The 22,151-nt window shown below is 50.8% G+C and overlaps 1 protein-coding gene across 2 annotated transcripts; it reads left to right on the top strand.

Moving 5' to 3' along the window:
- The first annotated feature begins 16 nt into the window (after positions 1-16).
- On the top strand, positions 17-21,884 carry Rab40b (RAB40B, member RAS oncogene family). 2 transcript variants are annotated; one of them, XM_048365521.1, is made up of 6 exons: positions 17-239; positions 15,346-15,406; positions 18,040-18,100; positions 18,777-18,854; positions 20,303-20,525; positions 20,820-21,884. In XM_048365521.1, the coding sequence occupies exons 1-6, from the start codon at positions 98-100 to the stop codon at positions 21,086-21,088; spliced, it is 834 nt and encodes a 277-aa protein (XP_048221478.1). In that variant the 5' UTR covers positions 17-97; the 3' UTR covers positions 21,089-21,884. The 2 variants fall into 2 exon arrangements, with proteins under 2 accessions (XP_048221478.1, XP_048221479.1); XM_048365522.1 differs by lacking the exon at positions 18,777-18,854.
- The last annotated feature ends 267 nt before the right edge of the window (positions 21,885-22,151 follow it).

Genomic DNA, 22,151 nt, shown 5'->3' with positions numbered 1-22,151 from the left:
GGTGGCGGACGCGGGGGCACGCGGAGCGCTGGGCCCCGCAGCCGCCCGACCGCGCGGCCCGCGAGCCCGGCATGGGCGGCGACGCCGGGCGGGCACGATGAGCGCTCTGGGCAGCCCTGTGCGGGCCTACGACTTCCTGCTCAAGTTCCTGCTGGTGGGCGACAGCGACGTGGGCAAGGGCGAGATCCTGGCGAGCCTGCAGGACGGCGCGGCCGAGTCCCCGTACGGCCACCCGGCGGGTGAGCTCTCGGGCGGCCAGCGCGGCCGGGGCCCGGGGGTCGGGGGCGCTGCGAGGGCGGGGGGCGCGGTGGGCGGCGCGGCGGGGCGGGAGGGCAGAGGAAGCCGGGAGGCCTCGCCTCCTCAGGCGCCCGGCTCCCTCGTCCCGTGGGCGATGTGTGCGCGAGGCTGGGCAGGTGTGCCCGCGTGCCCGTGCGCCGGCTCCCTCGTCCCGTGAGCGAGTGTGCGCGAGGCTGGGCAGGTGTGCCCGCGTGCCCGTGCGCCGGCTCCCTCGTCCCGTGGGCGATGTGTGCGCGAGGCTGGGCAGGTGTGCCCGCGTGCCCGTGCGCCGGCTCCCTCGTCCCGTGAGCGAGTGTGCGCGAGGCTGGGCAGGTGTGCCCGCGTGCCCGTGCGCCCGTGCGCCGGCTCCCTGGTCCCGTGGGCGATGTGTGCGCGAGGCTGGGCAGGTGTGCCCGCGTGCCCGGCTCCCTCGTCCCGTGGGCGATGTGTGGGCGAGGCTGGGCAGGTGTGCCCGCGTGCCCGTGCGCCGGCTCCCTCGTCCCGTGGGCGATGTGTGCGCGAGGCTGGGTGGGTGCATGGACGTGTACGTGCGTCTGCGTGTGTGTGTGTGTGTACGTGTGCTGGATCCAGTCACAGCATAGAAGTGTGTACGGTCCAAGCTGGGTCCTGGTGGCTCACACCTGTAATCCTAGCCACTCAGGAGATCTGAGGATGGAAGTCGGAAGCCAACCAGGGCAGTAAAGTCCGTGAGACTCTTATCTCCAATTAACCACCAACAATCTGGAAGTGGAACTGTGGATCATGTGGTAGAGTGCCAACTTTGAGCATGAAAGCTCAGGGACAGCACACAGGTCCTAACCAGAACCAAGACCAGAAAAAAAGAAAAGAAAAGAAATGTTTCACTGTGAAAAAGTCTTGGCAGTCTAACATTAAAAAGTGAGGTAAGAGAATTGTGTCCCTGCTTAAGATATTGAGTCTCACTTGTACACTACTTTTTTTTTTTTTAAGCTCGTCCTGGGGCTTGAACTCAGGGCCCGAGCACTGTCCCTGGGTTCTTTTTGATCAAGGCTAGCACTCTGCCTCTTGAGCCACAGCGCCACTTCTGGCCTTTTCTGTATATGTGGTGCTGGGCTTCCACTAGGCCATATTCCCAGCCATGTACACTACCTTGCAATGTCCTGTGTGTGTGTGTGTGTGTGTGTGTGTGTGTGTGTGTGTGTGTGTGTGTTCTGGGACCAGGCCTTGTGTTCTTACTCAGATTTTTTGCTCACAGCTGGTGCTCTGCCATGGTCAGGATTAGGGTTCGGTGTTCTACCACTTAAGCTACACCTTGAGTCTGGCTTTTCTGCTGGGTAATTGGAAATAGAATCTTGTGGACTTTTCTTCCTGGGCTAGGTTCAAACTGCAATCCAGATCTAAGCCTCTAGAGTAGCTAAGAGTATATTCTTGAGCCATGAGCACATAGCCTCTTAATTTTAGCATAATCCAAATTATTAGAGTTTTATGGTTAGAAGCTGAGGTCCTTTGTAACAAGTGAAGATATTTTCCATTCAAAGATTCATTGTTGGGCTGGGAATGTGACTTAATGGTACAGTGCTCACCTAGCATGCATGAAGCACTGGGTTCAATTCCTCAGTATGTCATATACAGAAAAAGCCAGGAGTGGGCACTGTGGCTCAAGTGGTAAAGTGCTAGCTTTGAGCAGAAAGAAGCCAGGGACAGTGCTCAGGCCCTGAGTCCAAGCCCTAGGACTGGCAAAATAAACAAAACAAAAAACAACAACTACAAAGATTCATTGTTGGGCTGGGAATGTGACTTAGTTAGGTAGAGTGCTTGCCTAGCATGCATGAAGCCCTGGATCGATTCCTCAGTACCACACACACAGAGTGCTAGCCTTGAGCACAAAGCTCAGGGACAGTGCCCAGGCCCTGAGTTCAAGCCCCAAGACTGGAAAAAAAAGTCATTGTTCTCCTTTGATGCTGTGGCTGATTCCAGCTGGAATATGGTACGAGGTGGGATGTACACACGCTTCTCCAACTGGACATCCATCCTCCTGTGCCTTGTTCATACCTCCATCACAGTACAGGAGGCATATGTGCCTCTGGGTTTCTCTCATCTCCTGTTGGCCAGTATGTTAGTCAGCTTTCCAATGTTATAACCCGTATCAGAAATAATCAGCTTATAAGGAGAAAAGGCTTATTTGGCTCATAGGTTTCAGTCCATAATTTTTTTTTTTTTTTGGCCAGTCCTGTTGCTTGAACTCAGAGCTTGGGCTCTGTCCCTGAGCCTCTCTGTGCTCAAGGCTAACACACTACCACTTGAGCCACATCATCACTTCCAGCTTGTTATGTTTATGTGGTGCTGAGGAATGGAACCCAGGGCTTCATGCATGCTAGGCCAGCACTCTACCACTAAGCCACATCCCCAGCCCATCACTCCATAATTCTTTGGACCTGTGGTTAGACTTGAGTAGAGAGCTGAGCATAGATACTCACCTTGCTGCAGGACTTGAAAAACAAGAGGGGGAAGGGGCTGGAATTTATCTCTCCCCTTCAAGCACCTCAGGTTGGGGACCTTCACACACGGGCCTTTGGAGAAACCTATTGAATTAATTCACAGCAGTGGTTCATCTCTCCTGCACATGTGCTTCCCAGGGTAGGCCCCTTCTCTGGCTGGGGGATTGTCCTGGATCTCACCCTACTCCATCCTGCACATTGCAGCACCATCTGCACATTTTCTTAGACACTGCTTTTCTTTGGTCTGTTGTTGAAGGGCAAGGGTCTCAGATCCTGAACTCTGACTTGCAGCCTGGCTGTGGGCATGTTCACTATGATGCCATTTCCCAGGGGAGGGGTCTTCCATTCCCACAGTGACACCTTACACACAGGATCTTCACTTCTGCCTAGTGAGTAGATATCCTGGGTCCATCCTTCTGGAATGTTCTGCTTCTCCCCAGGCAGGTACCCACCTCCTAGCCTCCACCTTTCTGACTACCTACATTGCATAACTAGTTTCTTCTCTTGTCCTGAGCTGGTATGCTTCCCACACTAGGGAGTGACCTTTCTTCCTCTGGTTGAGTTTTCTGTATTTTGTGCATTTTTTTTCTCCCTTCCCTTCCCCTTCCTCCCTTCCTCCCTTCCTCCCTTCCTCCCTCCCTTCCTCCCTTCCTCCCTCCCTTCCTCCCTTCCTCCCTCCCTTCCTCCCTTCCTCCCTTCCTCCCTCCCTTCCTCCCTTCCTCCCTTCCTCCCTTCCTCCCTTCCTCCCTTCCTCCCTTCCTCCCTTCCTCCCTTCCTTCCTTCCTTCCTTGTTTTTTCCAGAGCTGGGGCTTGGGACTCAGGGCCTGAGCACAGGGCCTTGCTTCTTTTTGCTCAAGACTACCACTCTACCACTTGAGCCACAGTGCCTGTTGCTGAGGAATTGAACCCAGGGCTTCATGTATAGGAGGCAAGCACTCTACCACTAGGCCATATTCCCAGCCCCGTGCATTTCTTTAATGAGGGAGGAGAGAAAGAGAGAGATTAAATAGCCAGCCAGTACTACATCTGTTGCTGATTGAGAGTTGCCATTTTCTCTGGCTATTTCTTTGCCTCTGTGACTCCAGCTTCTATTTCGGCAGGAACATCCCACATTTCTTTTCCTCTGCTTACTTTTACAGATAGCTGATAATAATAATTCCCACTTATTGACTATGCAATGATCATTTCATGAGACAGGTTGTATTGTCAAGCCCTGGGAAGGCACTTCCTTAAGATCACACAGTGTTGCGTGGAAGGGACAGGAAGTGGGTAGGGGAGGCTGGCGGTGGCCAGCTTGAGCACAACCCTCCATCCTCTGCAGCCCTCTGGTGTCTTAGACACGAAGTGCTGAAGAGGCCCCACTATAGGGCTTCTCCACTCAAAGTGACCCAGTTGCCAGCGTCTCCCCTTTCTCTGCCTCTGGCATCTGTTCCAGTGGGAGCTGTGTGCACACATTCCCTTCCCCCTTCTGTTCTTCAGGCGGTGCATTTGCTGATTTACACAGCCACCCCACTAGTTTCCCTGGGTAACCACTTTAGGATTTAAAGCATGATTTATAAAGTCATCTCTTTGCAGTGTGAACTTGGAGTGGCATTGTTCCAGCCCACTTCCTTATGGTGCAACTCTTCAAGAAAGGGCTGGCTTCCTGCCTTTACTGCCATGCACCACTGTGAGTACACCGTAAATGTTCTCCGTGCACTGGGTCAAAAAAATAGTTCATAAATGTTCCCTATATCTGAAAATAAAGCTGCATTTGTATCTAATTTTCTTTGTAAAAAAAACCAAAAAAACCCCTAATTCAGACCCACCTCCTGTGTTCTGTGGGGTACACTCTCTTCTGTGCTGACCTTTAACTCCATCCCAAAGGTGAAATTGAAGGGCTCAACATGAACCAGCCCAGGCCCCCCTTCCTCCCTCCCTCCATCCTTCTCTCTCTCTCTCTTTCTCTCTCTCTCTCTCTCTCTCTCTGCCAGTCCTCAGGGCCCGAACACTGTCCTGGCTTCTTTTTGCTCAAGGCTAGCACTGTACCACTTGAGTCACAGTGCCACCTCTAGCTTTTTCTGTGTATGTGGTATGGAGGAGTTGAACCCAGGGCTTCATGTATACAAGGCGAGCACTCTACCACTAAGCCATATTAAGCCATGTTCCCAGCCCCAGCCCAGGTTTCTCCCATACAGAAATCCACCATTGCTCTTCTGTGCCCACTGGGCTTCCCACCAGCCTGGCACTCCTGACCGTGGCTGGAGCAGGCAGAGGCTTGAAGTCTGCCACAGGCTCCTGCCTACCTGGTAAGAAGTGGAATGACGTAAGAAGTGTAGGTGGCAAAGACTGGGGAAGACGAGGGAGCAGCTCCAGGAGTCAGAACAATGGTTGTATCAACTGCTCTTTGCAGGCTTTGGGCCGTGTGTGTGTGCGTGTGTGTGTCTAGGGATTGAACTTGGGAGTTTGCGCCTGCTAGGAAGGAACGTGTGCTACCATCTGAGCCACATGTTCAGCTTCTTTTTGCCTTGATTATTTTTGCGGGAGGGTCTCGCTTTATGCCTGGGCTGCTGTCTTCCTCCTTGGGCTTCCCTGTGTCTCTGGGGATAGTAGGTGCACACCACAGTGCTCAGCCATTGATTGAAATGGTGTCTCGCAGATTTTTATGCCCACTGGTCTGGCCTCAAACCATGATTCCTCAGCTCCCACATAGCTAGGCTAAGGTTTGTTTTGAATGCTGAAAATTTGTTTTGAAACCCCGAGATGCCTTCAGCTTAATTAGCTGCAAAGGACATGTGTACCAGCAAAGCCCTGGGAGAAGAGATGTTCCAGAGGCTTGGACTGAAAATACTGGAGGTAATGGAGATCTATGGGAACAGCACTGGGGAGGCTGAGCGGGAGGATTGAGAGTTTGAGGCTGGCCTGGGATACACAGTGAGCTCATGCTTCAAAAACAAAATTGGAGACCTAGATCCTGTAAGACATAGATATAAATAAAAGTTTTACTTTAATTTCTTCATTATTGTAATGTGATGTACAGTGGGGTTCAGTTACATAAGTCAGGTAATGAGTACATTTATTTTTGGACAGTGTCACCCCTTCCCTTACATTCCCTCAGTTTTTCACTCTCAAAATAAAAGTTTTTGGAGGTGGTCATGATGCTTACCCTGGCAGGGTGGGTAGCTTGACCCTAAAGGTGGTTTTCCCAGAAGGCTTACCCATGTTGTCCTGCATGCGATTTCCCTGCATAATTGATGGTAATGGGGAACTGCTTAGAAGCTATTCCCTGTAGAAGGAGGAGGAGGAGGAGAGAAGGAGAGGGAGGGAGGTAGAGGAGAGACAGGGAGGGAGGGAAGGGAGAAGGAATGAAGGAAGGGAGGGAGGGAGAAAGAAAGAAAGGATCATGATATGACCACATAAGAAGATGCCAAGTGAAATGAACTCCACGTTGTGGAAACAAGAAGTATACCACTGTTGTAATTATTCTCAACATGCCATGTGAACTCGTACTACTTTTTTTCTCTGTTTCCTTGTCAGTTTGTTTGACTGAGTGGTTTGTCTAATTTTGTTTCTCTTGTAGTCCCTTCCTGTGGCTGTACCCTTACTACCACTGTACTACATCCGAGTACCCTGGATATTGTCCGATATGGGCAATAGAACTGGGGAAGGGAGAGGGAATACTAAAATCGAGAGACAAAGAACAAAAAGACAAACCATTCAAAAAGCAACACTTAGAAACCATTTGGTGTAAACCAACTGCACAACTCCTGGGGGGAGAGGGAAGGGGAGGGGGGAGGGGAGAAATGAGGGAGGAGATAACAAGTAGAACAAGAAATGTACTCACTGCCTTTCATAACCCCTCTGTGTCACATTTTGACAATAAAAATTTGAAAGAAAAAAAAAGAAAGGGTCATGAGACAGAATAACAACTTCTTCCTGTTTTCTGTTCTTCCCAAGTTTACCTCAGTGGCCTCACTCCAGAGGCCTCTTCAGCAGTCTCTAGGAGAGCGAGGACTTGGCCTCCTTCTCTTCAGGCGGTCTGCGAGGCCAGCCCTTGTTTGTTTGTTTTGTTATTGTGCGGGTCCTGGTGCCTGAACTCAGGGCCTAGGTGCTGTCCCTGAGCTCTTTTACTCCAGGCTAGTTGTCTAACACTTGAGCCACAGCTCCACTTCTGGCTTTTTGTGGTTAATTGAAAATGAGTTTCTCAGACACTTCCTGCCCAGGCTGGCTTTGAACTGTGATCCTCCGATCTTAGCTTCCTGCATTAGCCAGCATTATAGGTAGGAGCTACCGGCGCCCAGCACCCATCCAGAGTTGGTTGGCTGCTCTGGCTCACCATGCCTGGACGGTGATGTTTGCTGTCTGTGCTGCTGAGCTTCGCACCATTGCAAGGAGCTCTGTGGCGTGTTCTGTAGGGACTCCTGGCTCTGGCACCGAGGGTCTCTTGTGCTATGGTTGTGCTGGATGCGGTCCAGGTGTGTGCCTGTGGCTGCTAAGATCACAGGTGCACAGCATCACATCATGTCTCTCCATTGAGATGGACTCTCCAGGACTTTTCTGCCCTGTCTGGCTTGGAACTGTGATTTCCCTGATCTGAGCCTCCCATGTAATTTAGGGTGACAAACACATGTCACTGTAGCTAGTATATTGATTGAAAAAGGATCTCAAAACTTTTCTGCCTTGGCTGGCCTTGGGCCTTGGTCTTTCCATTCTTGGCTTTCCAAGTAGCTATGATTTCACATATGAGCTATCAACATAGAGGTGGTCCAAAACTCTTAACCTATTGTGAGATTACTGAGAACCCAGCAATCAGACTTGGATACTTGGTTAATAGGTAACCTTTCATGTGACTGTGTTCTGGCCTCAATGATGAGCTGCTAGCAGGGTGCAATGAAAACTGCCAGGAGAAGCCAGGTGCCAGTGGTTCGCACCTTCATCCTAGCTACTTAGGAAGCTGAGATCTAAGAACTGTAGTTCACAGTCAGCCTAGGCAGTAAAGTTCGTGAGACTCTTTTTTTCTTTTGCCAGTCCTGGGACTTGAACTCGGAGCCTAGGGACTGTTCAAGGCTAGCACTCTACCACTTGAGCCACAATACCACTTGTGGCTTTTTCTGTTTCTGTGGTGCTGAGGAATCAAACCCAGGGCTTCATGCATGCTAGACAAGCACTCTACCACTAAGCCACACTCCCAGCCCTGTGAGACACTTATCTCCAATTAACTACCAGAAAACTGGAAGTGGAGCTGTGGCTCAAGGTAGCAAAGCACTAGCCTTAAGCAAAATGAGCTCAGGGACAGCACTCAGGCCCTGAGTTCAAGTCCCACAGCTAACAGCAGCAACAACAACAAAAAGCTGCTGGGAGCCTGAAGTACGTAGGTCAAGCCTAGGTAGTCAGCGCATAGCCTTGCAGTCAGGCAGAATCTGTGGGCACTGTGGACACCGCAGGGCCCACCTGACACTGGCTACTGATGGTTCTGTCTTGGAGAGAATGTCCCAAATGGCCTTTGGTGGAGATGATCTGGGCTACCACACATGAGCCTCAGGTTTTTCTCAGTGAAAATGGGTCTCAACTGTTACAATTTGTGTGGTTTGTGAATTCCAAGCTCTTGCAGCTAATAATTATGACATTTGAATGAACTCATGTGTTATTTATATTGTAACTCATGACAGGCCTGACATTTTGTCTGATTAAAAATAAAAGCGGACTGGGAATGTGGCTTAGCAGTAAAGTGCTAGCACGAAGCTCAGGACTCAATTCCTCAGCACCACATAAACAGAAAAAGCTGGAAGTGGTGCTGTGGCTCAAGAGGTAGAATGCTAGTCTTGAGCAAAAGAGAAGCCAGGGACAGCACCCAGGTCCTGGATCCAAGCCCCAGGTCTGGCAAAAATAAGTACATACATAAATACATAAATAAATAAAAGCAAAATCCAGGCACTGGTGGCTTATGCCTATAATTCTAACTATTCGCAAGGCTGGAATCTAAGAATCACAATTTGAAGTCAGCCCAGGAAAATCTGAGAGACTTTTTCCAATTAACCAGAAAAAAGAAATAAGGACATGAAGCCTGGTGTTCAAGCTCTAGTACCCACATAGTCACACACACATTAATTAACATGAGGAACCCACAACTCTCATTGAGGCTGGTAAAATCCATCTGGAGACCAGATCTGCCCGTCCCAGTCCAGGGTGTTGCTATGCCACGTGAGGGCAGGTGACTGCAGCCCGGTACGTACCTTTGATCAGAGTCAGGCTGGGATGGCACAAAGCCAGCGCTGGCACTCGTGGAGGTCTACCGTGTAGGAAGCTTTCCAGTGCCCCTTCTCTGGAGAGCCTTGAGTAGGCCAGGAGGCAGGAGATAGGAAGTGGGAGGGGAGTGATTCGGGAGCTTCCAGAAAGGCGGCTGCCTGGGGCACGGTCACTTCCCAAGCTGCTGGGACAAATGACACAGACCGGGACAGAACAACGGACACAATTCTCTCCTGGGGCTGGAGGCAGAGTCCAAAATTGACATGTCATCTGTCTACACTCCCTCCAATACCCCGGGGGAGCGCCTTCCTTGCTGCCCTGTCTGTGGGGTGTAATTCCTTGTCCCTGGCCGCAGGGAAGCACCGCTGAGTCCGCCTGTGCTGTCACGTGGCCTTCCTTCTTAGGCGTCTGCATTTCCAAATCTCTCTATCCTTGATGAGGATTTGGACCTGGATTCAGACCTATCATAATCGGTCTTCACTTACTGACGTGAAAAAATAGGGTCTGTTCCCAAACAAGGTCAGCTGGGGACTTGAGTGTGAGGGGGCGAGGGGCAGTAGGTCAGCTGGGGACTTGAGTGTGAGGGGCAGTAGGTCAGCTGTGGACTTGAGTGTGAGGGGCAGTAGGTCATCTGGGGACTTGAGTGTGAGGGGCAGTAGGTCAGCTGTGGACTTGAGTGTGAGGGGCAGTAGGTCAGCTGTGGACATGAGTGTGAGGGGCAGTAGGTCAGCTGTGGACTTGAGTGTGAGGGGCAGTAGGTCAGCTGTGGACTTGAGTGTGAGGGGGCAGTAGGTCATCTGGGGACTTGAGTGTGAGGGGCAGTAGGTCATCTGGGGACTTGAGTGTGAGGGGCAGTAGGTCATCTGGGGACTTGAGTGTGAGGGGCAGTAGGTCAGCTGGGGACTTGAGTGTGAGGGGCAGTAGGTCAGCTGTGGACTTGAGCGTGAGGAGCAGTAGGTCATCTGGGGACTTGAGTGTGAGGGGCAGTAGGTCAGCTGTGGACTTGAGTGTGAGGGGCAGTAGGTCATCTGGGGACTTGAGTGTGAGGGGCAGTAGGTCAGCTGGGGACTTGAGTGTGAGGAGCAGTAGGTCAGCTGGGGACTTGAGTGTGAGGGGCAGTAGGTCAGCTGTGGACTTGAGCGTGAGGAGCAGTAGGTCATCTGGGGACTTGAGTGTGAGGGGCAGTAGGTCAGCTGTGGACTTGAGTGTGAGGGGCAGTAGGTCAGCTGTGGACTTGAGTGTGAGGGGCAGTAGGTCAGCTGTGGACTTGAGTGTGAGGGGCAGTAGGTCAGCTGTGGACTTGAGTGTGAGGGGCAGTAGGTCAGCTGGGGACTTGAGTGTGAGGGGGCACTATTCAACTTGGTATAGACAGTGACACCTCTGAGACAAACTTTCCCTCTCCCACCTAGGAGGAAGTGGGAGCTCAGGGCCTTGTCTTCTTGCAGCTTCGGCACCGAGGTCCCTTGCTCCAATGGCCGCTGTGGGCAGGGCCCTCTGCAGGCCACATGCCTCATCCTCCCTCTGCAGATGACAGTGCTTTCTGAGCCGTCCCAGGCCCCGTGGTGACTGGTCTCCCTCTCCAGCTATCCATGCTGTGTCTGCACCGTGTCCTCACCCTGGTCTGGTTTGCCACTTTATTCCATGTGTTTTATCTGATATATATTTAAAACTATGGGTTTAAACTCAAGGCCTTCCTTGTACTTGCTAGGCAGCCACTCTACCACTGAGGCCCTCAGATATCATGTCTAAATTACCATGAAGGAAAGGAAAAGCTGTAAACCGGTGGCTCACACCTGTAATCCTAGCTACTCAAGAGCCTGAGATCTGAGGATTGTGGTTCAAAGCCAGCCCGGGCAGGAAAGTCTATGAGACTCTTATCTCTAATTAACCACCAGAAAACCGGAATTGGCACTGTGGTTCAAAAGCTGAAGAGCTCAGGGACAGCTCCCAGGCTGGGAGATTAAGCCCACAACCAAGCACAAAAAGCCCACAACCAAGCACACACAAAAAAAAGGGAAAGGAAAATACATGTAGAGGCACTTTCATAATTACTTTTTGTGTGTGTGCCAGACCTGGGGCTTGAACTCAGGGCCTGAGCACTGTCCCTGAGCTTCCTGTGCTCAAGGCTAGCCCTCTATCTCTTGAGCCACAGTGCCACTTCTGGCTTTTTCTGTTATGTAGTGCTCAGGAACCAAACACAGGGCTTTGTGCATGCTAGGCAAGCACTCTACCACTAAGCCACATTTCCAGCCCTCATAATTACTTTTAACAATTTTTTTTTTGGCCAGTCCTGGGCCTTGGACTCAGGGCCTGAGCACTGTCCCTGGCTTCCTTTTTGCCACTTGAGCCACAGCGCCACTTCTGGCCGTTTTCTGTATATGTGGTGCTGGGGAATCGAACCCAGGGCCTCATGTATACGAGGTAAGCTCTCTACCACTAGGCCATATCCCCAGCCCCACTTTTAACATTTTATTAGAACATATTACTTAAATTATTTTTTTTATGTTGCAGAGTTTGGACTCGGGACCTCTCATAGTTGTTCTACCACTTGAGCCAGGTCTTTTTGTTTGGGGTGTTTTGTTGTTGTTTAGATCTAGTCTACTGTTTTTTGCCCAGGCCATCCTTGGGCCACAGTCCTCCTACTTAACATCTCCCATGCACCTGAGACTACAGGCATGAACCACCATGCCCAGCTTATTTATTGAGATGGGGTGTCTCACTAACATTTTGCTTAGGCTGTCCTCAAACTGTGGTCTTCCTGATCACTGCCTCCCTAGCTGGTATTACAGGTGTAAAGCACCATACCCAGCCTTGGTGTATGTATCTTATTTCTAATAATTTACATAAATACCTATTCAGTATCCTCCATTGACTTACAGGATATTTAAATTAAAACACAGACACAGCCACACTTATGTGCATGTGTCCACTTATACCTTATAATTATAGGGATTTTGTTCCCTTGAAAAACTGAAGAACATTACTAAAAATTAAAAGAAAGTCTATTTCAGAACTACAGCTGTATCAATTTCACACAAATAATACTGAGCATTATTATGTGGGGCAAAGGTGGGCAGCACCTACCTGCAAAGGTGGGTGTGCAGTGGGGAATCTGGAATATCTCAGGAGGTCTCCATGGCTCTCCATGGGGAGTATCTGGAATGTCTCAGTATTCCCTGTGGATCTCTGTGGCAAGTACATGGAATCATTCCAGTGGCTCCCTAGGAACTGTCTGGAATATCCTAGTGGCTCTCTGTAGGAAGTATCTGGAGTATCCCAGTGGATCTCTGTGGTCCTCTGTGGGAAGTATGAAATATCCCAGTGGCTCTCTATGATTCTCTGTAGGAAGTAGATGGAATATACCAGTGCTCTCTGTGGTTCTGTGAAGTAGTGAACATGAATTTCCTGGTTTCAAAGAAGCCTTTTCTTTTGTAGTTTTTTTTTTTTTTTCCCTTCTTGCTTGGGCAGAGTAGCAAGGAGGTGAGGGGGCATGTCCACACTGAGTGAAAAAGGGCCTCACTCTTTCTGACATGGTAAAAACGTACTTTTTTGTTTTGTTGTTTTGCCCATCCTGCAGCTTAAACTCAGGGCCTGGGTGCTGTCTCTGATCTCTTTTGCTCAAGGCTGGTATTCTACCACTTGAGCCACAGTGCCACTTCTGGGTTTTTTTGGTGATTAACTCGAGATAAGAAACTCATGGACTTTCCTACGCAAGCTGGCTTCAAACCATGACCCTCAGATCTCAGCCTCCTGAGTGGCTAGGATTGCAGGCGTGAGCCACCAGGGCCCGGCTTCTCCTTTACTTTTTGCCTGGCTGGCTTCTCACCATGATTACTTCAATCTCTACCCTCACATAGTTAGATTACAGGTATGGATTACTATGCTCGCCTGGAATTATGACTTTTTTTTTTTTTTTTTTTTGCCAGTCCTGGGCCTTGGACTCAGGGCCTGAGCACTGTCCCTGGCTTCTTCCCGCTCAAGGCTAGCACTCTGCCACTTGAGCCACAGCACCGCTTCTGGCTGTTTTCTGTATATGTGGTGCTGGGGAATCGAACCTAGGGCCTCGTGTATCCGAGGCAGGCTCTCTTGCCACTAGGCCATATCCCCAGCCCTGGAATTATGACTTTTGATTAAACTTTACTCAGCCACATTCTGGGATGTTAAAAAAGCTGTCACCTCTAGATTCAGCTGTCTTTCCCAACTGAGTTCTGCAAACAAAGCCTGTGACCTGGCCACTGAGCAGTTTGCACACTGGTTGTAAACTCTGTGAGAGGTGCGTACCTTTCTGGTGTCTCAGCCCCTCTTCTCTGGGGCCTCCTTTGAGGACATCTTCTCCCCCATTGGCCCAGTGGTCTCACAGGGGTCCTGAGAAAACACATGGTTTCTTTTTTTTTCCTTTTGCCAGTCCTGGGGCTTGAACTCAGGGCCTGAGCACTGTCCCTGGCTTCTTTTTGCTCTAGGCCAGCACTCTGCCACTTGAGCCACAGCGCCACTTCTGGCCGTTTTCTACATATGTGGGGCTGAGGAATCGAACCCTGGGCTTCATGTATAGGAGGCAAACGCTCTTGCCACTAGGCCATATTCCCAGCCCCCAAACACATGGTTTCTCAAAGAATCAGAAGACAGCAGTATTTGGTGGGGTCATAAAGGCAGTTTCTCCTTTTACAAAATATTGGTTGGGGCCTGGAGTGTGGCTCAGCATAGAACACTTGTTTAGCATGTGTGAGGTCCCCGGGGGTTTTGTTCTCAGCATCATGTGTGTGCACATGCACATACACACACACACACTGATGCACACATTTACTGCATCAAAAGAGAGAAAAAAAGCTCAGGGACAGTGCCCAGGAGAGAGAGAGAGAGAGAGAGAGAAGTTAAACACAACTATAATATACAACCCAGAGGTGACTAGTGGCAGCCAGGAGGCTACTCCCCAAAGTCTGTCCTTCCCCCTCTCCCCTTCTGTGTGCGCATGTGTGTGTGTGTGCACATGCATGCGTGCACACCCACACCCACTGGCAGAGCTGCTGTCTTGCCTTTTGTCTGATCCTACTTCCTGTTTGTTTCTACTTCATTTTCTCAGCATGATACTTGGGGGAATGCCCCTTGTTGCCAGGCCATTTCACCACCACTCCTGTTCCCCTGGAAACAGAGCTGAGCAGAGCTCAGGGGGTGTGTCAGGCAATGGCAGGGGTGGAGTGGGAAGGAGGGCAGGGCCCAGCTGGCCTCCACTCTCTCGCCTACCACCATGTTATACACGAGCTCTTTGAGGACTCACTGGGAGTGCACGGGCCTACCTAGTCCACGCCACAGGGAAAGCCCAGACCTACAGCTGTGGCTCACCCTTGGGGTAGCAGCTGGAGGGGCCTAAGTCCTGGAAGGCTTAGTAGGGAGCATCTGGGTGCTGGGCTGATGCCGAGTGAAGGGATGGTGACTGAAGGCAAGGGCTCTCACTCGGCCCTCGGCAGATCCAGGAACCAGGGGTCTGCACAGTGAGGAGCCTGTTCTTCCTAAGGTGAGCTTCATGCTCCAGTGCTCTTTTCTAGATGACGACTTTGGGGAAATCTTCATGCTCTAGTGCCAGTTTCTGGATGAGGACTTTGGGGAAATCTCCATGCTTCAGTGCTCTTTTCTAGATGACGACTTTGGGGAGAACTTTTGGAGCTCCAGTGCTCTTTTCTAGATGACGACTTTGGGGAAATCTTCATGCTCTAGTGCTCTTTTCTAGATGACTTTAGGGAGATCTTCATGGTTTAGTGCTCTTTTCTAGATGACGACTTTGGGGAAATCTTCATGCTCTAGTGCCAGTTTCTGGATGAGGACTTTGGGGAAATCTTCATGCTCCAGTGTTCTTTTCTAGATGACTTTAGGGAGATCTTCATGGTTTAGTGCGCTTTTCTAGATGACGACTTTGGGGAGATCTTTGTAATCTATTCTTTTTTTTTTTTTTTTTTTTTTTTTGGCCAGTCCTGGGCCTTGGACTCAGGGCCTAAGCACTGTCCCTGGCTTCCTCCGCTCAAGGCTAGCACTCTGCCACTTGAGCCACAGCGCCGCTTCTGGCCGTTTTCTGTATATGTGGTGCTGGGGAATCGAACCTAGGGCCTCGTGTATCCGAGGCAGGCACTCTTGCCACTAGGCTATATCCCCAGCCCCTGTAATCTATTCTTGTTGATGACTTTGGGTGATCTTTTGCAGCTCTGGTGCTCTTTTCTAGATGACGACTTTGGGGAAATCTCCATGCTCCACTGCTCTTTTCTAGATGATGACTTTGGGGAGAACTTTTGGAGCTCTAGTGCTCTTTTCTAGATGACGACTTTGGGGAGATCTTTTGCAGCCAGCTCACCCCTAAGTCACCCCAACCCTTTCACAGGGATTGACCACAAGACGACCACCATCCTACTGGACGGCCGGCGGGTGAAACTGCAGCTCTGGTGAGTTGGGGCTACCTCAGCCGGGATGTACTGGGCTGTACCCTGCCCCCCCCCCACCCCCACTGTCAGCTTGGGGTTTTGGATTCCTGAAGGACAGTGCTCACTTTGTTGTCTGGACCCATGAAGTCCGTCACCCCATCATGCAGGGAAGGGGAGCCCAGGGAAGAGGCCTATCCAGGGAAGGAATCTTATAGGTAGAAGACATGTCATCTGTGCCTGCTTCCTGCTTCTGCTCTCGCGGTACTGTAGGGGACTGAAGTGGCATGACTGAGGTAGCCCAGGTTCCAGATCCCTACACCAAGCTCTGAGTATCCAGTGGGGTGCTAGAGCACCTCCGCGCTCAGAAGAGGACTGGGACCAGTCTGGACCCGCAGCTCCTCCACTCTGGGGACCTGCTCCCACTGCATGCCCTGCAACCTGTCTTCTGAGTACAGCTAAACCACCTGAGAACAGTTATCCCCAATCCCCGTCCAGAGTCTGAGCCCGAGGGACAGGCTCACTCTCCCTGCATCAGTCCCCTTTGCTGTGTCCGAGACCTCAGAGATTGTTTCTGCGGCTGCCACAATGGTATGGACCTCTACCTGACTTCTCTGTAGAGCTGGTCTCCTGACTGTCCATCTGTCAGGCTGTCTGCCTTAGTTAAGCACCCCTAGGTCCTCCAGATGCTCACATTCAAAGTGACCCAGCACAAGCACTACATACATGCTTCTCCTGCCCATCTTAGATCCACGTGGTCCCCAGTCTCCATGTACCCATCTTGCCTTGACTCCAGAGGCCTGTCTACTCCAAATCCCTTCAAGACCTCTCATGTGGTGCCAGCGGCTGGCTGGGTCCACACTGACGCACTCTAGATCTCCGGACATGGCCTTTGAAGCCCAGGGTTGGGTTCTCTGCCTGCCTCATTCCTCTCACCTCCGCCCTGGTTTTCACAGGTTTTTCTATAGGCGACACAGGAGGCCGGTGAATTGTCCCGTCTGTCGGCCTCACTGTGGGGCCTACCATGTTTGACAGCACCTGCTGGGTCCTCCATGTGAACCCAGGTCTGTCTTGTTTGTTCTGATGTCTCCTTGCCTGCAGACTTCCTACCACTTTATATCAGGGGAAGATTCTGAGGGAGGTTCTATTGAGGCCAGTCCTTGAATCTTTGATTGGCTTTTCAGAGGATGAGAGAGACTTCCTGCCTACATCTTTGGCAACGACTAGTACCTCCAGTACTCTAGTACCTAGGTACTCTAGTACCTTCGCTTGAGCCCTAGGCTCTCCTACAGGATGGTAGGGTGGTCACTAACCACAGGTGACATAACAAAACCACCTGAACTACACCTTGTGTGCGTGCTTGGGGATTCTTGTTCCCCAAGAATTACAACTGAACTGGGTATGTTAACTGCATGTGCAGCTGTCTCTCTATGCTGCTTTAGAAAAGAGTCAAGGAAGGCCAGACATGGTGGCAAATGCTTGTAATCCCACCTACTCAAGAGGTAAAAGTAGGCGAAAGCTGGCTGAGGAAAAGTGAGAGGCCCTGTGTGAAAAAATAACTAAAAATGAAAGGGCTAGGGGCATGACTCAGTAGTAGAGCCACCTGCCTAGCAAATAACAAAACAAAACCCCCAAAGCAACAATAACAACAAAACCCTTAGAAAAAAAGAAAGACGATTCTGGGAAGCAGTATCCTCTGTCCAAGCACCCCACAGGAGCACACACTGCTGGACACAGCAGTGTCCCAGGTCCCCACAGGGCTGCAATCTGCCTCTGGAAGGAGAATCCTTCTTTTTTTCCAGCCGGCTCCCAAGTCCCAGCAGCAGCCTGGTATGTGCTGTCCCCTGCAGAGCAAAAGCCCAATCAGCTTCCTATATTTTTCCACCTAGGAGCCTATCTGAAGGGCTGGTGTGTGTGATCTGAGTATATGTAACTGGAAATCAAAGTTCTGCCCAATAATTGGCCCATTTCTCCTGTGTGCTCTCAAGCTCCTTACCATAAAACTTTATTTCCAACTTTAAAAAGATTTAAACCACTGGGTACCAGCAGCTAATGCCTATCACCCTAGCTACTCAGGAGACTGAGATCCGAGGATCACAATTCAAAGCCAGCCAGAGCAGGGAAGTTCATGAGACTCTTATCTCCAATTAACCACCAAAAGCCAGACATGGAGCTGTGGCTCAAGTAGTAGAGCATTGAGTGAAAAAGCTCAAGGACGGTGCCCAGGTTCTGAGTTCCAGCCCCAGGACCAGCACGTGTGCGCGCGCGCACACACACACACATTCAAAACTGCATTAGATTTATTTAACATCTGAGATTTATGTTAAAAACCCACAATTGTATTTTCTAGTTTGACTTTTTTTGTGTGCTAGACCTGGGGCTGGAACTCAGAGCCTGGGCACTGTCCTTGAGCTTTTTCCCTCAAAGCTAGTATTCTCCTACTTGAGCCACGGCTCCATAACTGGCTTTTGGTAGTTTTTATTAGCCTAGAGGGCACCCCAATGTCCCCGTAGCTCCAGGAAGCACAGGGTGGTTTCTGTGGGGCCTCGGACCTGCCTCTTGATGGCCACCAAAATGATGCTGTAAAGTCTGTCTTGAAGAATGTAATGTCAGGGAAAAACCAATTTCCTCTTAACAATCTCCAACGTCTTTTCCAGGGATACATCGGGGCAGGGACGGTTTTGTACTATATTTCGCTCCTACTCAAGGGGAGCACAGGTAATACAGCATTCCCTGAGCCCAGAGATCAAACTAGTGTGAATAATTATATCACAATGCTTACCTCATCGTGGTCTTTAATGGATGATTGGAGGATATAAGGCAATTAAGCTTCTATATAAATTGATGCAAGCCTAAACATGAGTGTGGTGGCTAAAGCTGTATGTGTGCATATACATGTTTGTGCATGAATGAGTGTGGTGTGCATGCATGTGCATGTCTGCATGTGAGCTGCCTGTGTGTGTAAGCATGTTTGCACCAACTCCAACAGGGTGGGGAAGCCTTGCTCTGTGAGCTCAAGTGGTTTCTACAGTGTGCCCCCTGCAGTGTTCCCACACCTTGTGTCCTTGGAGTAACTCACGGCTGTGCATTGTATCCTCCAACTCGCCCACATATTTGAGTTTACCAGTGAGCTTACGAAACACAAAACATCATTAGAAGTGATACCACGACTGCTACATGTGGTAGAGAACTCAAATTTATATACTCTGTTAAGAAAAATGGTTGGTGAGTCCAGTGCCTTTGGTGAAGTGGCCGCATAACCGTGAGCACACTCTGCCTGTGCAGCCCTGGACTGGGCTGGTGTGTGTGCTGTGTACTAAGTGCTGCCCCCCCCAGTCTCCCTCAGGGTGTGTGCTGAGTGCTAAGTCCTGCCCCCCCACCCATCTCCCCTCAGGGCGTGATCCTGGTCTATGACATCGCCAACCGCTGGTCCTTCGAGGGCATCAATCGGTGGATTAAAGAGATTGAAGAAGTATGATACAGTGTTCACCTGTCCATGTTCCTGTGGGCTTTGGAAGACATTGGGCCCGGAACCAGGACTAGGTCCCCAGGGTTGTGGGCTCCTGTGGCCCGGGCTATGTGCTGGTGTGTCAGCAGAAGGGAGGACCTCTACCTCTGCCCTGGAAAGGTCCAGGGGTGAACACACTTCAGAGCACCTCAGAGTTTAGGAATTCAGGCCCCAGCAGGGATGAAGTACCCAGGCCGGGGTCTGGTAAGGGGGCAGCGATGGGCCTATTGCTTGCTGGTGCCCTGACCTGCCCAACTCATGTGGACTCAAGTGGTCAGCACCTTACCTGCTGGTTGGAGTCCTGTGACTCCACAGTTGGGCCACAGACTAAACCTCTAGACCATAGGGTGTCTTATACCACATGTATTTCCTCATGGTTTTGGAGAAAATAAAGGCACTGATGGGGCACTGTTTTCTCCAGAAACTTCAGGCGAGGACCTCACCCTCAGCTTTGAGGACCTCCATCCTCTCACACTTCCCCTGGCTGCAGGACTTCCTCCCTCACACTTCCCCCGGCTGGAGGACTTCCTCCCTCACATTTCCCCCCCGGCTGGAGGACTTCCTCCCTCACACTTCCCCCGGGCTGGAGGACTTCCTCCCTCACACTTCCCCCGGCTGGAGGACTTCCTCCCTCACACTTCCCCCGGCTGGAGGACTTCCTCCCTCACACTTCCCCCGGCTGGAGGACTTCTTCCCTCACACCTTCCCCCCGGCTGCAGGGACTTCCTCCCTCACACTTCCCCCGGCTGGAGGACTTCCTCCCTCACACTTCCCCTGGCTGGAGGACTTCCTCCCTCACACTTCCCCCGGCTGCAGGACTTCCTCCCTCACACTTCCCCTGGGCTGGACTTCCTCCCTCACACTTCCCCCGGCTGGAGGACTTCCTCCCTCACACTTCCCCCGGCTGGAGGACTTCCTCCCCTCACACTTCCCCCGGCTGGAGGACTTCCTCCCTCACACTTCCCCCCGGCTGCAGGACTTCCTCCCTCACACTTCCCCTGGCTGGACTTCCTCCCTCACACTTCCCCCGGCTGGAGGACTTCCTCCCTCACACTTCCCCCGGCTGCAGGACTTCCTCCCTCACACTTCCCCTGGCTGCAGAGCTCCTCAGGGTCCTCTGTCTGTGACTGTGACTCCAGCCTCTTTGTCTTGTCACCTGTGTCTCCTTGTGCTCCTGTGCCCCTCCTCACCTCTTCTCATGAGGATGCCAGGTGTTGAGTGAGGTCCACCCTAATTCGGTAAGCCTCATCTTAAACAATTTAATCTACAAAGGCCTTATTCCCAAATAAGTTCCCAATTTGAGGTCTCAGGTAGATAAGGACTTGTGCGAATCCACCATTCAGTACTCAGGGTGCCAATGATGAGAAAAAAATCACCCACATACCCATTTTTCTTGCCTTTCTCACCCTCAGCATGCCCCCGGCATCCCTAAAATCCTGGTGGGGAATCGGCTGCACCTGGCGTTCAAGCGCCAAGTGCCCACAGAGCAGGCCCAGGCCTATGCAGAACGCCTCGGGGTGACCTTCTTTGAGGTCAGCCCTCTGTGCAACTTCAACATCACGGAGTCCTTCACGGAGCTAGCCAGGACTGTGCTGCTGCGGCATGGGATGGACCGGCTCTGGAGACCAAGCAAAGGTAGGCTAGAAGAGCCACTCCAAGCACCATTCTGCCCAGTCAGCCACATGTGGTACTGCGGCCTCCTGCCAAACCCCGCCTTCCCAGTCCCCTCTGTGTCAGGCCACTGTGTCCACTCTTAAAGATTAAGTGTTTTTCATTTGAGAGAACTAATGATTCTAATCTTGGAAGAAAACTCATGAGGAAAACATCTGCAGAGGCGGTAGCGGGAGGTAGTGTGTGGGGTCGCCCCCTTGTGGCCAGCCCCAGGCAGCAACAGCATAGACCAAGCAGATTTTTCTTTTCTTCCTCAAGTCCTGAGCCTGCAAGACCTCTGCTGCCGAGCCGTGGTGTCCTGCACACCTGTGCACCTGGTAGACAAGCTCCCGCTCCCGGTAGCCCTGAGGAGCCACCTCAAGTCATTTTCCATGGCCAACGGCCTGAACACCAGGATGATGCACGGCCGGTCCTACTCCCTTGCTGCCAGCTCCGGCCACAAGAGAAACAATTTCCACAAAGCCAGGGCCTGCCCACTCCAGAGCCCACCCGGAACCTGCACCAGAAACAGCTGCAAGATCTCATAGAGAGCAAGTTGCAAAAGCAAGACCTGTGCCCAAGTGTCTCCAGGAAGAGCTCTGCAGTCTCCCTGCAGGGCAGGGACCTTTCCAGACCCAAGATACTGTCCATCTCTCCAGTAATGACACTGCTTCCAAATGCCCGTGTCGCCCCCTAGGCGAAGCAAACACCTAACATGTTGTGACCAACACTTCTGCGTGGATGTGCATGAAGTTCTTGTTCTAGATGTGTGTGTATAGAGGGACATTAGGCCTCTGCTTGACTCTTGATAACATGAAGTTTTGAATGTTGCTTTTATCATGATTGCAATGTGACTTTTTCCTTAACTGCTTTTGTAAGACTGGTGAAGTGTGTGTGGTAAGTGCATAGTCATTGCAGTTTTCAGAGCAGTGGCGGTCAGAGTCTAGCAACATCGATATTACAAGAGGGCCTTTTTATAAACCTTTTTAACATCAAAACACCAATTTATTAAAGGCTGCAGTTGGACATAGAGATTACATACAACAGATCTATCCAGTTTGGGTAAGAATGCATTTGATAAAGTTTTTGCTATGTTGTTTACATTTTGGGATTAATAAGTAATTTATATGCATATTTTTCTGTCAATCTACATTTTTTGTACAAGGTATAAGTTATGAAGCTATGGGAAGAACATGCCAAAGACCCCTCCTGCTCCGAGCCTGCCAACGGGGTCCCAGAGCACTCCTGAGCAGGTCAGCAGGGGTGCTGTCTCAGTAAGAATGAAGCAAAAACTGTTATCTAAGAAAATGTTTCTCAACAATAAAGCAAATACTTTTTCTTTTCTTGGCAGCGTTGGGGTTGGCTCTTTCCAGTGCTGGGTGCCCCAACCATCGTAGGCATCAGAGATGAGCGCTTACTTGTCATAATGTTAAGACCACTAGACTTAAGGTTTTTGTTACCTTTAGAATAGATTCTTTTTCCTGAAAAGAAATATAAAGGCAGAACATAGAAATACTAAAAAATAGCACTCATCTATGTGCCTATCAATAAAACATCAGAGGTCTGCTGTCCCTCCCTTGTGAATGCAGAGCTGGGACCACCAAAAAAGAC

Source organism: Perognathus longimembris, chromosome 17 (assembly GCF_023159225.1).
Source record: "Perognathus longimembris pacificus isolate PPM17 chromosome 17, ASM2315922v1, whole genome shotgun sequence".
In the NCBI taxonomy this organism is placed as follows: Eukaryota; Metazoa; Chordata; class Mammalia; order Rodentia; family Heteromyidae; genus Perognathus; species Perognathus longimembris.
This window is presented reverse-complemented; position numbering and strand designations above follow the sequence as displayed.

What these genes read in the sequence shown, in the direction of transcription:
- Rab40b (XM_048365521.1), top strand. Translation starts at nt 98, where the DNA reads ATGAGCGCTCTGGGCAGCCCTGTGCGGGCCTACGACTTCCTGCTCAAG. An exon ending in CGGGTGAAACTGCAGCTCTG is followed by an intron (nt 15,407 to 18,039) that starts GTGAGTTGGGGC and finishes CGTCTTTTCCAG; the next exon opens with GGATACATCGGGGCAGGGAC. An exon ending in GGATTAAAGAGATTGAAGAA is followed by an intron (nt 18,855 to 20,302) that starts GTATGATACAGT and finishes TCTCACCCTCAG; the next exon opens with CATGCCCCCGGCATCCCTAA.